This window comes from Bufo bufo, chromosome 4, assembly GCF_905171765.1.
Source record: "Bufo bufo chromosome 4, aBufBuf1.1, whole genome shotgun sequence".
NCBI classification, from domain to species: Eukaryota; Metazoa; Chordata; class Amphibia; order Anura; family Bufonidae; genus Bufo; species Bufo bufo.
In genome coordinates, this window is record NC_053392.1 from 544619403 (window position 1) to 544636961 (window position 17559).

At 41.8% G+C, this 17559-nt stretch overlaps 1 protein-coding gene across 1 annotated transcript in view; it reads right to left on the reverse strand.

Moving 5' to 3' along the window:
• Positions 1 to 17559, reverse strand: part of KIF16B (kinesin family member 16B) — a 355224-nt gene that overhangs the window by 68348 nt on the left and 269317 nt on the right. Inside the window, exons 23-24 of the mRNA XM_040429997.1 lie at positions 11778 to 11900; positions 10052 to 10141 (exon numbers count right to left, since the gene is read on the reverse strand). Coding sequence (XP_040285931.1) covers positions 10052 to 10141; positions 11778 to 11900 — 213 coding nt within the window. The remainder of the gene's footprint in view (positions 1 to 10051; positions 10142 to 11777; positions 11901 to 17559) is intronic.

A 17559-nucleotide genomic window follows, 5' to 3' on the forward strand; every position in this document is an offset into this window, starting at 1 on the left:
CAGTGCTTGACTGAGAGAGGTACTTCACTAGGTTTTCTGTGAAAATATTTGTTATAATGTCTTATACTAGGCAAAATAATTTTGGGCTGGGGAAGAGTGCAGTGCTCTGGAGTGTGGGAGAACATCACAGCAGCAAGTGATATTCATTCTGCTAAGTAATATTGCCATCAAAATAACTGGTGGCTTATTTTGAAAATTCTTGTGCAGTATAGGAATGTGGTATGATATCAAAAAACTTCTATCAAGTCAAGACTTTGCTTTGTAATGAATTACGTCATCATGAAGCGCAAGCGTGGCCCCCCATCATTGAACCCCTCAGATGCTGCATTCATTGATGATCGCGGCATCTGAGATTACCATTCAGGCGTTAATCCGGGTTAGGCTACTTTCACACTAGCGTTGTTTTAATCCGGCGTTCAATTCCGACACCGGAACTGCCCGCCGGATCCGGAAAAACGTGTGAAAACGGATTACATTTGAATCCTGATCAGGATTTTGATCACAATGAAAAAATGCATTGGAAAAAACGGATCCGCCATTTATGGACTTTAACTTTTTTTTCACATTTTTCGGGTTTAACATGCAAAAGCCGGATCCGTTTTGACTGAACACACAGTGCCAGATCCGGCGTTAATGCAAGTCAATGGGAAAAAGGCCTGATCCGGCGTTCAGTCAAAGTGTTCAGGCTTTTTGGCCGGAGGTAAAAATACTGCATGCTACTGTTTTCTGAAAAGCCTGATCAGTCAAAAAGACTGAACTGAAGACATCCTGATGCATCCTGAAGGACGGACTCTCCATTCAGAATGCATGGGCATAAAACTGATCAGTTCTTTTCCGGATTTGAGCCCCTAGGACGGAACTCAGCGCCGGAAAAGAAAAACGCTAGTGTGAAAGTACCCTTAAAAAATAAATACTCACCTTATCCATTTGATCGCTTAGAGGCCGTTGCAGCAATATTGACTAAAGAAACAGCGGGAAATCTCGTACAGTGACGTCATGACGTCATCACTCTGGCCGGCATGGTTACATCATATGTCACCGTGCGCGAGATTTCGCCCAGTATCTTGAATCAAAATGGCCACGACAGCCTCTTCTCGCGCACATGGATGAGGGGAGAATGTTATTTATTTATTTTTTATTGCCATTTCAGGGAAAATTGATTTGTTACCACGAAGCGAATAGAAATTCGGCTTCGCAGCAAACCAAATTTTTCCTGAAATTTGGATCAAATTCATTTGTTTGACTTTGATTTGCTCGACACTAATAACGACCATTATCCAGGTGCTCTATATTCAGCAACAGGCCATGTTATAATGACGCCAGTTGTTCATAAAACTGCACTTTACATATAGCACTCGCCTTTCCCGAGTAATAATGTACAACAACCGGACAATTGCAAGAAATATATGATATATATGATGCACTTATCAACACAGGCAGGAAACAAATATACAGAGGTAAACTCACTGAGAGATGACAGGAACCAAATGATGACGGCAAACACATAGAGGAGATGGCAGTCAGGCAATGCAGCAGACAGAAGATGGTGATGGCATACAGATTGAGAACAGATGAATAATAGTGAACAAAAATAAATGACATTGACAGAAACTGACTCTGAAATACTAAACACCAAGACAACAAGGAGGATCTAGAACCCAGAGATAAATAAAAAAAAAAAACTTCGCAAACAGCCACTAAACAAAATCCACAGGGAGATAACCTCATGCTAGCAGCAATGATGAGCAGAAGGACTACAGATCCCATGCTACACTGACATTACACAAATAAGCTAAGGACGGCACACTAGAAATACTAGGATTCTGGATTCAAATGCAAAGAGCTCACGCTACACCCAGGAACTAAAGGGCAGAAAGCATGAACATTTAAAGGCAAATCAATTAAAAACTCCTCCCTAAGTTAACTAAGCTGAGCAAGGTGATCATTTGACCCAGAGTAAAAAGGAGAAAATGAGGCAACAGGAAATCTCTGTTACTCCTAACACACGTCATGCCCCCCTACTCAGATATATCAACACTATCCTACACTCTGATATGAATACTCATCCAAGGTTTATTCTGTTATACAGGCGAAACTCGAAAAATTCGAATATCGTGCAAAGTTAATTTATTTCAGTAATGCAACTTAAAAGGTGAAACATATGAGATAGACTCATTACATGCAAAGCGAGATATTTCAAGCCTTTATTTTTTATAATTTGGATGATTATGGTTTACAGATTATAAAAACCCCAAAGTCACAATCTCAGGTCCCCTTTGCTCAGGGGGTATGGGTTAATTAGCTGACTAGAGTGTGACACTTTGAGCCTAGAATATTGAAGCTTTTTACAATATTCAACTTTTAAGTTGCATTACGGAAATAAATGAACTTTTGCACGATATTCTAATTTTTCGAGTTGCACCTGTACATCAAATATTTTCCTGAATTATACACTCTGGTCTTGTCTAACACAGTTATCTGAATCTATCCTTCTAACTTGGTGCCAAGGCTCCCTGCTGTTGACATTTTGCAAAAGAACAAATAATTTGTGGTAGCCAAGAAGATATTTAAGTTTGGTCTTAGCAACCATACATATAATGATCATGTAACAATGGCTACTGAGTAAAGTTTTCCTTGCAGAGTCAACAAGTCAATTGAGACATGATGTCCAGAACTGTCATAATAATCACAGTAGAGTATAAGGCAATTAGGGGGAGAAGGAATGTATGCCGCAGCAATAAACAGCGAGAAAAAAAATTGGTCAGGATGGTTGAAAACAAGAGATCGATCTCGGTAAATTCCATCCTCATGTTTTCACAGCTGTAAGATTTTTTTGATTTCATTTTTTGTTGCTATTTTGAATGCAAAAAACAACAATACAGTCAAAGTAAAAATTTATTTATTCCCTGGTATAATGCCAAACTCCCAACCAAAGCAGAGAAAGGATACAAAAAAGACTCCTACATTATTCTAATAAGTTCCGGCAGCCTGCCGCCTCTACTGAAGAGGATTAGATGACCATGCCCCATGCCGGGGAAAAAGAAAACAAACTCAGGGACGGAAGACGAAGGAGCGGAGCCAGCATGGAGGATCGGAGCGGCGGGGAGCAGGTAAGTAGGCAAGCTGCCAACACTTGTTCGAAATTATGTATTCTCAGACAACTACTATAAAGCTATTGTTATCATTAATCAGTTATTTGTAGCAGACTTATTAATATACCAGTGTCATCAGTTTACCTGTTCTTTCTCATAAAATAAATCCCCGAAATTTTTTGGATAATCATGTTTTAACTTAACATTTCATGTTTGACAAAGGCTGTTTAGTCACATCTGCCTGTATTTTTTGTTGTGGTAGTAAAGTGAAGACTTATTAGTATCAAAAAGCGAGTGCTGATACACTACTTCTACTTTAACTTAAAGAGGACCTTTCACTTGTAAAAATAATGTGAACTAAGTATTCTGCCATGTAGAGCGGCGCCCGGGGATCTCACTGCACTTACTATTATCCCCGGGCGCCGCTCCGTTCTCCCGTTATAGGCTCCGGGTACCTTTGCTCCTTAAGTTATAGTAGGCGGGTCTTCCCTTGTCCTATGGGCGTCTCCTTCTCCTAGGCTGTAGCGCTGGCCAATCGCAGCGCACAGCTCACAGTCTGGGAGAAAAAAACCTCCCAGGCTGTGAGCTGTGCGCTGCGATTGGCCAGCGCTGCAGCCTAGGAGAAGAAGACGCCCACAGGACAAGGGAAGACCCGCCTACTATAACTTAAGGAGCAAAGGTACCGGAGAGCATAACGGGAGAACGGAGCGGCGCCCGGGGATAATAGTAAGTGCAGTGAGATCCCCGGGCAGCGCTCTACATGGCAGCATACTTAGTTCACATAGTTTTTTTTACAAGTGAAAGGTCCTCTTTAACATTGAGTTGTCTCCTAATAACCCAATCACAGAAAAAAAAGGTCTGACCGTATTTTGCCACCTCTTCAAAAATCTGAGAATATACCGTATTTTTTGCCCTATAAGATGCACCGGCCCATAAGACGCACCTAGGTTTTTGAGGAGGAAAATAAGAAAAACATTTTTTTTTTAACCAAAAGGTGTGCTTTTGGTGGGTTTTGAACTAATAGTGGTCTGTGGATGACACTATTATGGGGCATCTGGGGATGGCACTGTTATGGGGGTATCTGGGGATGGCATGACACTGCTATGGGGGGGGGATCTTATGCTATGTGTCATCCACAGATCCCCCCATAACAGTGTCCCTGTGGGTCGGCATCTTGTTTTGTAATGGCAGCGGGGCCCAGTGCAGTCACTGTATTCTACTACACCGATCCCCGCTCACTGTAGTAATCATATAGGCAATGTTAATTCAACTCCTATCCAGGCTTTAGTACGGTACTTACTACTAACTTGCATAGCAGGCAGGAGGCCAGGCGAGTAGGCGGGAGCCGGCAGCGTAACTCACTACGTCACGCGCCTGCTTCATTCATAAAGCAGGCGGAGCAGGCGTGTGACGTAGTGAGTTACGCTGCCGACTCCCGCCCACTAGCCCGGCCTCCTGCCTGCTATGCAAGTTAGTAGTAAGTACCGTACTAAAGCCTGGATAGGAGTTGAATTAACATTGTCTGAACATTACAAGATCTCTCTGTCATCTATCTTTACTATAACAAAAATCTATTTCAACTAATATCAGATTAATCTAATTTAATAATTAATGATGCTAAAAAAGCCAGAGCCATAATCTTAAAGAAGCACTCCTGGCATGATTTATACACTGTTACACCTAATACAAGGCTTGAGAGAGGGGTGCAAAATGCAGCAAAGTCTGAAAATTACTAATTTCTGAAAAAATAGTAGACAAACAATAAATGACACCACAAAAGGCTAATTATGAGTAGAATAAAAATAATTCAAATATCAGAAATTGTACTACTACTGAACAATTGGGATTCCGAGGAGAAGTCATGTAGACTTTTAGTGGTTTTCACAGAAGTTACAAATTTCTATGCATTTTAGGATTTGGGGAATACTACAGTACATTTACTTATGGAGAGCGCCTAAGCAGTATGAGGAGTGTTATAGGCCAATCAATGCTCCTCTGGAATTCTGGGAAGAAGGCATGCAAATGAGTGCTTAACAAGCTCCGTCTCTAATGCCACCAGATGTATGGAGGCTAACCTATAAGTCAATGTTTGACCTTTTAAACAGGCCTTGATACATGTGAACAAAAAGTACACTGGGCACTCTCAGATATTGCGACCAATATTGAATTTATTCTATATAATAATGAAAATAGGTGCTACCCTATGATGAAGGGTACTGGGCACAGTTAAAAATCACAAGAAAAGTTGAGGACATAAACAATCATCACAATAACAATAAAATTGATAAATATTCGATAAAAAATCGCTAAGTAAAATCGCTAAATAAAATGCCTATATTAGTTTTCGAACTGTATCAGCATTCAATAGCAGCATTCATAGGTGTAAAATATGTGACATTCAAATCGGAAAGATCGATAATATTCGATCCAAACTTTAGAATATGAAGATAAAAGTCTAAATCCCATATGAATCATTTTGGAGGAACAAGATTAGTCACTTGGAACTCAAATACAGCTTATAATAAGCTATTCGCCCAAAGATTGTCCTAGCGGCGTCCCGCTATACTGGATTCTCAGCGGCGTCCCGATGAAACACTTAGCTGTGTGTTCCCAACAAGCCGGCATACAAAAATCAAACAGTCTTACCATTCGATGAAACAAATGCCCATACGCTGCCCTACTGAGGAAGGAGTTATCTAATACCCCGAAACGCGTCTGGTTCAAACCCCCCAAAGGATCACTTGCCAAGTGCAATGGAATATTAATATAAGAAATTGCCCGTCCAATACCGTCTGCCGCGCAGTAGGTGATTTAAAGCTTGCCGAAGTAAATATCGTGCACAACTATCGAGGTCCACGTGCAAACAAGCCGCCGGCGTGGGGATCTAGATGGAAGAAATTCGTATAACTCGTAAGACTACGGTCGACTGTATCGAAAGACCAACGTCTAGAGCAACATATGGGCATTTGTTTCATCGAATGGTAAGACTGTTTGATTTTTGTATGCCAGCTTATGTGTGTTGGGAACACACAGCTAAGTGTTTCAGCGGGACGCCGCTGAGAATCCAGTATAGCGGGACGCCGCTAGGACAATCTTTGGGCGAATAGCTTATTATAAGCTGTATTTGAGTTCCAAGTGACTAATCTTGTTCTTCCAAAGTGATTCATATGGGATTTAGACTTTTATCTTCATATTCTAAAGTTTGGATCGAATACTATCGATCTTACCGATTCGAATGCCACATATTTTACACCTATGAATGCTGCTATTGAATGCTGATACAGTTCGAAAACGATCAGAGATTTCAATCAAAGATTATGAGCCAAAACAAAGGGTGGGTCGAAAATACAGACCAGGCGTAAATCTTTCTATTATACCATATCTCCTTGGAGGCTGCATTCCTGGTTTTGGCTCATAATCACTAACTGAAATCACTGATCAAACACTGACGTGTGAAAGAGGCCTAAGACTGGCATCCTCTTGGGAAAAACAGAAATGAGTCTTTAAGGAGAGACGAGCATTTCTCAGTAATGCCTAGCGTTGCTGTGGTTTGACACTTGAATCCGTTAGCCGAGGAGCTCGGTGATTAGATAAGAAAATAGGCACAACACAGACCTAAATGTAGCTTGTGGCTCAGCAGGCATATTCCTCTCCCAAAATGTGGATACTTTAATCTACAGGAATCCAACAGAACTGCCTAAAACGGTTTTACATTTCATTCTTGGAAGTATCACCTTTTTCTACACTTAAAAGGGATAAGGAGTGTGAAGCACGCTCTGTGACTTCCACATGCTACAATTCGCTGACGCCTTTTGAACTCATCTGGCTTAAATGCAATGGATTAACAAAGAAGCTTGAGGCTGAAACCGCGCAGATTAGATCTTAAATTTACTAAATAATTAGACCACAGGTACTCATCGGCAACAGGCAGAACTCATGACTGTTTTGACAGTGACATTATTAGTTCGGTGACAGCAGCCATTGGGTGAAGTGACAGTAGCTTACGCACTTCGAGAATCACCTTCCGCTAGCTGCATTTTTCTTAATTGTAACCTGTAACTGAGCCAACATAATCCCATCAGTGTGGCTGAAATCTGAACGCAGAGAAGATTATAAAAAAAAAAATAATGTTGTGGCTACAGCATAACGCAAGTTGAAGGTTAGTACTGAATTGTGCGGTCTACCGGGACAATAACACTATAGCACGCATCTACTCATCAGGACTGCACACTACAACAGTACTTGCAGAGCATTGGGATACAGCCAGCGGGACAATTTTTTGCGGAGTCCATTCATTAACACATTAGTGTAGCATTCGACACAAGATCAAGACTTAGTCAGTGGGACAATATCATTACAATGAGCACTCTATCCACATCGGGTCCACACACTATAGTAGTATCAGTTGTTTTTTTGTATCAAACTTACATGAATTTTTAAACCCTAGACAAAAAAAATATAATAAATATAAATTCTTGAGATGTCAATTTTTTTTCCAGTAAGCATTGGATTCAGTCGTTTTATAGGTTTCTTTTTAAGATGTCTGTTTCTGAGGATGCCAGAGGATATTAAAAACGGCTGCCAGATTTTAGGAATAAAAAAAAAATTTAAAATAAACTTTTTTTTTGCAACAATATTGGTGCTTCTTGCTCTGGTCTAATGAGTGATTGACAGTTATACAGGGGAGGATGTCAATCACTGATTGGACCACCCCATGGACTCTTAAGCTCAGGCTGAACAGGAATTTAAATGTATAAAATACAGTACAAGTTAAGCCCCATTCACACAACTGTTTTTTTGGGCGGCATACGATCCACAATTTGCAGTTTGGATGCGGACCCATTCATTTCAATGGGGCTGCTAAAATGCAGACAGCACACAGAGTTCTGCCCACATCAGTATATTTGTTCCACCGTCCTGCAAAAAAGATAGAACATGTACTATTCTTCTCTGTTTAGTGGACAAGACTAGGCATTGTTACAATGGATCCGCAAAAAAAAGAATGCAACACAGACGTGACACGGATGTCATCCGTATTTTTTGAAGATCTGCACTTTGTGGACCGCAAAAAACACATGGTTCATACTGAATCTTTTCCCACAAAGACTATATATCAATCTGCTCAGCTCTTCCTCATATATAACGAGCTGCCCGCAGATCGGACTGCATATTCAGTGGGACAGCAAATGGTATTTATCATGTAGAAAAAGTTAACATGAGGCACTTACTAATATATTGTTATTATCCATATTGCCTCCTTTGCTGGCTAGATTCATTTTTCCATCACATTATACACTGCTCATACAAAAGGGTTACGAACACCTATGTGCACTCCCACGGTCCCAGACACCAGAGAGGCCGGCGCCTTTTCCTATATAGCGTGTAAGCGCGTCCACCGCTGCTGGATTGCAGGGTGGTCTTAAGCCCTGAATATGAGCAATGCGATGGAAAAGTGAATCAAGGCAATATGGACAATCACAATACATTTGTAAGTGCCCTGTATTAACTTTGTCCACATGATAAATTCCAACCCCTTTAACTCTAGGGGTGGTTTCTTAGTTTCTTAATGGTGCCCTTGACTATTGAGGTTGCCCATTGCCACTGCTTCTGCCCACTACTCTTGTACCGTGATGAAAGCATGGCTCCTAGTAAAAGCCCTTAAAATAATGTTTCATTATTCCATGGCATCCAGACGGCTTTTCGGTTTAGAAGAAGTTTCTGTTTCTGCCATATGCAGGTTTCACTGGGAGTAACTTTTGACTTCTTATAAATTACTTAGCAGAAACCTAAGTAAAAATCCAAGGGTCTCATTTTTGGTACTGACCCAGTCAGTGGCTACAGGAATCCAAGCCACTAACATAAGTCTGAAATGTTTCTTTCTGCCCGAAAGCTTTGTTATAACTATGTGTGTGAACAATACTTGTTTGATTAAGCTATTACTGTGGGAATCCAGAGAGCAAAGTGCTTAGAACCTGAGGGCACTGCCAAATGAAGTATAAGCTCTTTATTTGGAGCACATAAAATAAGCATCGGCCTTTCTCGAGTAGAAAAGTTGCTGTTTTTGGCTTCTGTGCTCGAATAAGCAATTTGTACAGTACTTGGTAACCCCCCCCAGCTCAGAAAAGGCTATATCATTTGCCTCTAGGGGGCGCACCTTACACAGCGAATGTATACAGTTTTTATTTAATTGGAGTTGTCTAATTCCATGACCTTTCCCTAGCGCTGGCCACAAGAAGCCATAATACCATTTAAAACTCAATGGCTGTATAAAGTAGAAGCAGGATAATAAAATGAACCCTTATCCATTCGCTATTAGTATATGTATAAATGTAGTAATGTGTGTACTGTAGGCACCAACAAATCATCACCATCGTCTCTTTCCAAACATGCATTTACCCAACTCTCTCAAGGTATGGCTCAGGAGGATCACTGGATAGGGAACCAAAAACGAACTCTCTTAACAAAAAGTGTGAGGGACATTGATCAAGACTGCCAGGGGATGCGCCAAATTTCATTTAATTGGCACATCTTCTGGTTGTGTGACACCCTTAAAGCTACAGCAGCCTCCTAGCTGCCGCAGATATGTCTTCATTTGTGCCAAAAACTGGCATGAACAAAGAAAAATGTGGCGAGCCTACTGTACCATCGGATCCCCACCCATGGCATGCCCCATTTTTTGCTCCGCTTCTAAAAAGTGGCAAGGAGGAGGAAATGTCGCAAATTTTACTGCACGAATGGCATGCGACAAAATGGGGCAAGCTATTGGCGTAAATAAATTAGGAAATGTCCCCCTGTGTTTTTACAGTCATACAATTGAAAAGCAAATCTTTCTTTCTGTGACCATAAACAGAAAAACGGCAAATGCACTTAAAGACTGGTCACTAACAGTCACCTAACTCCTGAATTCTCTTAAATGCACATACAACTCGTTAAGAAAGAGTTCTCCGACAATACTGTACCTCGGGATACTTCAGTTTGAACGTTTTATGCATTTCTCTGAACCGGCTGTATCTTCTGAAAACCGTCCAAGTTTCTTCTAAGACGGTTATCTGCAAGAGAAAAAGGTAAAAAAATAAATAAATAGTACAACTCACCCACGTCAAAAATTGAGGGGATTGTTTATTAAGGCCAGCGATTGCCATGTCGGTCTTAAGTGTGTCTGTACTGCTGGGGGAAGCGCCAAAGTTATGTGGAGGTGCAAGTCTCTACATAACTTTGGTGCTTCCTCTAGCGGGCCGTGAAACAAACTTTAATCTACACCAGCTCCCTTACTAGTGTAGATTTAAGCCATTTTCTATGTCAAAAACTGGCACAGAAAATAATGAATGAGACAGGCCTGTTGGACTGCCCTCTTCCCCACCCATGCCACGTCCCCTTTTCTCGACCTGTCAGAAAAGTGCCGTGAGCGGGGAAAAGTCGCAGATTTTGTCGCAAAATGGCATGTCATAAAATCTGAAGCTGATATATGCCACAAAAGTGGAGTATATCAGTTAATAAATAAGCCGCTAAATTTTTAAACCGTATGCAAGCATCAACTTGACTGAAAAGAATTTGCCGGGCCAAAATTCTTCAATGCTTAGTTTAAGGGTCCATTCACATGTCCGCAAAATGGGTCCGCATCCGTTCCGCAATTTTGCGGAATAGGTGCTGACCTATTCATTTTCAATGGGGCCGGAATGTGCTGTCCGCGGATCCGCACTTCCGTTCCGCAAAAAAATAGAACATGTCCTATTCTTGTCCGCAATTGCCGGCGATGTGTGGTCCACAAAATGCGGAACGCACATTGCCGGTGTCCGTGTTTTGCGGATCCGCAAAACACCTACAGACGTGTGAATGGACCCTTTAAGGCTACTTTCACACTTGCATTCGGAGCGGATACGTCTGGTGTCTGCACAGACGGATCCGCTCCTATAATGCAAACGATGGTATCCGTTCAGAACGGATCCGTCTGCATTATATTTCACAAAAAAATCTAAGTGTGAAAGTTAGTCAGATGGATCCGTCCAGACTTTGCATTGAAAGTCAATGGGGGACGGATCCGTTTGAAAATTGCACCATATTGTGTCATCTTCAAGCGGATCCGTCCCCATTGACTTACATTGTAAGTCTGGACGGATCCGTTTGCCTCCGCACGGCCAGGCGGACACCCGAACGCAGGGTGTCCGCCTGCTGAGCGGAACGGAGGCCAAGCGGAGCCAGACTGAGGCATTCTGAGCGGATCCGCATCCACTCAGAATGCATTGGGGCTGGACGGATGCGTTCGGGGCCTCTTGTGAGAGCCTTCAGGGGGAAGGTTACTGCTGTGGTCATTCATTGGCTGCAGAGGTGTCAAACCGGAAGTTGACCGTGGGGGACCCGAGTGCTGCAGGGGCAGTGAGTGAGCAAAGGAGCCAGGACCCAGTGGAGGGGAGCAGGTAAGTATGCTTTCCTCTGCAAGTCCAGGCAGAGAGGGAGGTGCTGCCAAAAGACCAACAACCCCTTTAAGGGCGTCTTACAGAATTAGAAAAAGAACAAATTAAGAGAGGTCGTACAAGATTAGAAAAGCATGGGTGATTGCATGCGAAAATGGAGCGGAAGCTATCCATGTGTTGTGTGTGGCATCGCAACTCAGCTCCAAGTAAATGATGTCATGGCAAAAACAGGTCAAAAAGAAAAAGAATGAATGATAATGATATATATGATTACCTTTATTTCAAATTCGTAGTGTTCATCTTTTCCTTGCCCACAAAGGACATAGCGAGGTATCGTTATTTTCAATGGATCTATTAGATCATCAGGATTTACACCTAAAGAGCGTGATACCAATCGCTGCAAGGAGAAAAAGAGGATATTTGTTAAAAGATGTGCACAGAATGCAAAAACACACAGACAGAAACAGCTAAAATATATATTGTATAGTAGTCTCCACTTACACCGCCATAAAACTCCAAAGATAAAATGTCATAAATCACTACCAAAAACATGAAAAAACTACACGTATCTAAAGTCAACACTCAAAGGATAACTACTATCCTAAAGCAGCCCAAGCAAAAAAAGAACATTAAATCCATTTTTGATTTATTGTTGTACAAAAACCTGTTTTACCACCCACACAATCTGTACATGCCAACAAAATACATATTATAGGATTTAACAGACTGGTCCCTGGTACTCAAGGAATTAAAATTCTGTTTAGTGTTTTGTTTTTCATGTTTTAGGTATATAATAAATCTTAAAAGCGTCTTACAAGATTTTTTAAAGGGGTATTCCCATCTGAGACAATGGGGGCATATCGCTAGGCTATGTCCCCATTGTCAGATAAGAGCGGGTCCCACCCCTGGGACCCGCACCTATGTAGAGAAGGGAGTGGGGAAGGTGGTGGGTAGAGTAACCCGGTTTTCCCCGAGTCCGGCAACTACCAAGCGCTCTGCACATAGAAGTGAATGGGAGCACAGAGTGCTTGCGCGGCCACCGCTCCCATTCATCTCTATGGGCTCGATGGAAATAACCGAGCCAGCACTTGGCTATTTTCAGCAGACCCATAGAAATGAATGGAGGGCGGTTGCGTATGCGCAGTGCACCCTCCATTATGGAAGCAGTCATTAGCATGCAGGAGGCACGGGGAGCAGCGATAGAAGCGCTACACGGCTGTACTCACCCTCCCTGGTCTTCTTCCGGGCTCCGCTCTGCACTGTGTTCAGACTGCGTACAGTATCAGGACAGCGCATGTAGGTACACACTATGGCCTAACTCTATGCGACATAAGGTCACAGTGCAGCACGGGGTGGAAGAAGAGCAGGGAACGGTGAGTGGATCTGCAGAATGGCTGCGCCGTCCGGAGCAAGAAAGGAAAAAAAATAATTATGTCTGATCTGGGGCTGATGGGGCCTGATCTGAGGTCTTATGGAGCTTGGGGGTCTGAAGAAGAGTGGGGATGTGATCGGAGGTCTGATGAAAAATATTTTTTATTTTCCTCCTCTAGATACTAGGTGCATCTTATAGTCCAGTGCTTATCATACTCCAAAATGTGGTATGTATATATGTATATATATGTATATATATATACAGCAAAAACGAAGGCAGCACTCCAAGTTTGTGAAAAAGGTGGAAGGTTTATTCACCCAACCAGCAGCAACGTTTCAGCTCTCTCTATGGAGCCTTTGTCCAGCTGAGTAACATGTGCATGATGGCATACATAAATAGTGGCAGTGATTAACATGATTACAAATCAATTCCAATGGTCATAAACATAAATAAGATGAATATAAAAATTTACAGTCATATAAAGAGTATAATTCATCCATACAACTAGTGTACATATAGTGGCGAATAGGCGCATACATAAAAATTCATAGTGTAATTCATACTGTGTACAATATGCCCCAATCTTACATAATCAGTGATTATTGCAGAAGTGAACAAATATGTGAATAAATTAAAGAAATTACTTAAAAACCTTTGAATGGGTAAGAGGCTGAAGCACCATGGTGGAGACTGCTGGCGTCCGGAAACAGCAGCTGCGCATGCGCCGCGCCGCATATTATCGCGAGACTTGTATCAAAACTGAGTGACGTCGCTGGCCATAACAAAGATGGCCACAATGGAAAAAATGGAGTGAGGGCGCATGCGCCACCAGGCGTTAACGCCCATCCAGCTTCACAGGGTACTAGTTGATAAGATATATACCGCATTTTCAGCAGAGAAGCCGATCCATAGATCGGGGGCCGGCGGTTCAATGCCGGTCACCGTCAGGACATCCGTCTTGACAGGGGGGCGTGGTTCTCATACCAACTCCACCCCATCGTCCAGATATATCGGCGCATCCGCTCCAAAGCGCTCGTGCCTGTGCCATGTAGTAGCCGATCCAAATCAAGGATCAGTCATAACAGACTGCAAGAGCGCAAGGATCCAATGCATCGGTAAACTTGCAATAACAAAGATATATGAAAAATTTATAAAAAAATAAGGATAACAGCAGGATTATCCAACCGTCCGTGTGGTGTGACCCCAGTCCCACTTACAGGGGCTAGAGCCACAGCAGACAGACGGGGACAATCACTTCACCATTCAGCATCGCAGATAAGTACAAGCATATAAATGAGGATCGCCGACACAGTTCCTCCAGTCTTCACCCCAACTACCATTCATAGTATGAAGTCATAATAAGATCCTGTATAAAACAGAGGAGATAAGGAGAAAACCAATTAGATAAATAGCACATGTTATTTTCCATAAACGTAATCAGAAAAAGAAAGGACATGCATAGTCAGCAGTCAGACTATCCTGAACTCCACATTTAAGCCCTGGGGTTTCAGGGTGCCCAAAGTATAGATCCAGTATAGTTCACGTTTTTTTAAAAGTTTGACACGATCACCCCCACGTCTGGAAGGGGTTATTTGTTCCAGGATTCTAAATCTTAGGTCATTTTGTGTGTGTTTGGCATCAGCAAAATGTTTTGACACTGGGAGATCCATTTTTTGTTTCCGAATGGAATAGCGATGTTGGTTGAGACGGGTTTTGACGTCCCAAGTAGTCTCCCCAATGTATAGAAGGTTACAATCCTGCTGTTATCCTTATTTTTTTATAAATTTTTCATATATCTTTGTTATTGCAAGTTTACCGATGCATTGGATCCTTGCGCTCTTGCAGTCTGTTATGACTGATCCTTGATTTGGATCGGCTACTACATGGCACAGGCACGAGCGCTTTGGAGCGGATGCGCCGATATATCTGGACGATGGGGTGGAGTTGGTATGAGAACCACGCCCCCCTGTCAAGACGGATGTCCTGACGGTGACCGGCATTGAACCGCCGGCCCCCGATCTATGGATCGGCTTCTCTGCTGAAAATGCGGTATATATCTTATCAACTAGTACCCTGTGAAGCTGGATGGGCGTTAACGCCTGGTGGCGCATGCGCCCTCACTCCATTTTTTCCATTGTGGCCATCTTTGTTACGGCCAGCGACGTCACTCAGTTTTGATACAAGTCTCGCGATAATATGCGGCGCGGCGCATGCGCAGCTGCTGTTTCCGGACGCCAGCAGTCTCCACCATGGTGCTTCAGCCTCTTACCCATTCAAAGGTTTTTAAGTAATTTCTTTAATTTATTCACATATTTGTTCACTTCTGCAATAATCACTGATTATGTAAGATTGGGGCATATTGTACACAGTATGAATTACACTATGAATTTTTATGTATGCGCCTATTCGCCACTATATGTACACTAGTTGTATGGATGAATTATACTCTTTATATGACTGTAAATTTTTATATTCATCTTATTTATGTTTATGACCATTGGAATTGATTTGTAATCATGTTAATCACTGCCACTATTTATGTATGCCATCATGCACATGTTACTCAGCTGGACAAAGGCTCCATAGAGAGAGCTGAAACGTTGCTGCTGGTTGGGTGAATAAACCTTCCACCTTTTTCACAAACTTGGAGTGCTGCCTTCGTTTTTGCTGTATGTCTACAATCTGGACCTTGGTCACAGGTCTTATAAGGAGGACTTTTTGCACCCACATTTATTTTTTTGAGTGCTGCTTCTTTTCTTTTCTCTTCTATGTATATATATATATATATATATATATATATATATACACACATATATATATATATATATATACACACACATACATATATACATATACACACACACGTGTGTGTGCAGTTTTCACACTGGCCACCAGGCCTAATAATATCTGGAGATTTCCTGTTCTGTAAAGGTAACTTTTTAGTAGCCGTCGCAATATCAACACGGGCTGCATTACAATGACAGATATCATCTTTGCATAGATAACACAGAATCCACCATTCTCAATAGGTGATATAACAGCTCATCTAACCCCTCCTGACCTCTGCACAGGTCATAGAGCATGTCTAGAAAACTCTCCCAATGAGTCCCCTCCAGTCCATTGTGTCTATGGCCCGAGTGGCTGTTCTCAAAGAACAGAAAATCTTGACATATTATAGGACTAGTGGTCAGTGTGAAAACTGGAATGGAAAGAAGAAGAAAAAAAAATCTCCATGAATTCTAAACAAAAATTACTTAGAACATAACTGGATTTAACAATAGATCATTTTCTGATTAAGCATTCCGTTTAAAAAAAAAAAAAAGTCATGTGTTGACGATTCTTTCATCTGAAGGCAAAAAAAAAATAGCAACATAATGAAACAGTATGGCCACTTAACATGCAAGCTGCCTTATAAAGAACATAGAAAAGGCCTCCAAACTGTACTTCTATGTGTCACAAACAACACAATCAATGGTAATCTACTCAAATCACGCCAATGGCCCCTTTCAGACGAGCGAGTTTTATGCATCGGACACGCAGTGTGAGTATGCGGCAGCTCCCGTCCTGATTTCCCAGGAATGACAGGGTCGCATAGCATTATATTGATTTATGATGCTATGTAACCCTTAGAGGTCTGGAATGTATTGTATAACACTGACCTAATGCTGTCAGTGTTATCCAATACATTCGACAACTTTAAGGGTTACATAGCATCAGAAATCAATATAATGCTACGTCACCGTGTCAGTGCTGGGAGGTCAGGACGGGAGCGGTCATATACTCACGCTGAAAGTCCGATACGTGGAACTCGCTTGGCTGAAAGGGGCCACATGTGTACAGCTTTCTCTCATCAGTCATTACCGTACACAATTAATGCATGTATGGAGAAGCAGCCGTGAGTTGTTCTTAGTGGTTCCATCTGGGGAGACTTTATAGATATTACAAGCATTTTGAAGGTTAGTTTTTCTGCTGAAGTAAAATCAAGCACCAAGCCAGAAGCGAAGAGGGAATTCACTTTGCGTCTTCGGTGCTGGCAATGATTAAGTCGCTGTGTATTTATCACACTTGGCATAAGAATATGCCAGAGGAGATGAAAATGGAGAAAATTAAAGTCCACCAGTCTCAATTATTAACAGAATCATTATTTTAACAAGTTTATACTTAGAACCTAAACTCCAGTTACACACTATCTAATACCATACACTAATAAGAGTATAACACAAGATTTCTGGGAGATAAATAATTCTTCCAGAGGCGCCACATAGGGTTAAAAATGTAAACAAACAAATAAACAAACAAACCTTACCGACCCTTACCGATTCCACTGCTATGGGGCGGGGCTTAGCCTTTCTGTGCACCTGAGCTCCTCCACTTTCCAGTGCTGGTCACGCCCCTCGGTGCACTAAAGCCCACATTTGCATAAATAACGAATGAATAAAGGTCTTTTTTTTTTCTCCAGAATGCTGCAACCGATTTTCACAAGACAGGTATGATTCTAAACAGCAGGATGAACCCTACCATGTAGTATGTCTAGTTCAATAGGGTTGATCCTGCTGGCAGGTGCTATTTCAAACTGTGTTTGTTCAAAGTTTTTAAATAAATTATAGGTCACCCTAGACTCACGTCAAAAAAATTATCTATATTTATTATTATGGCAGTAACAGCCAGAGATAGTATAACTGCC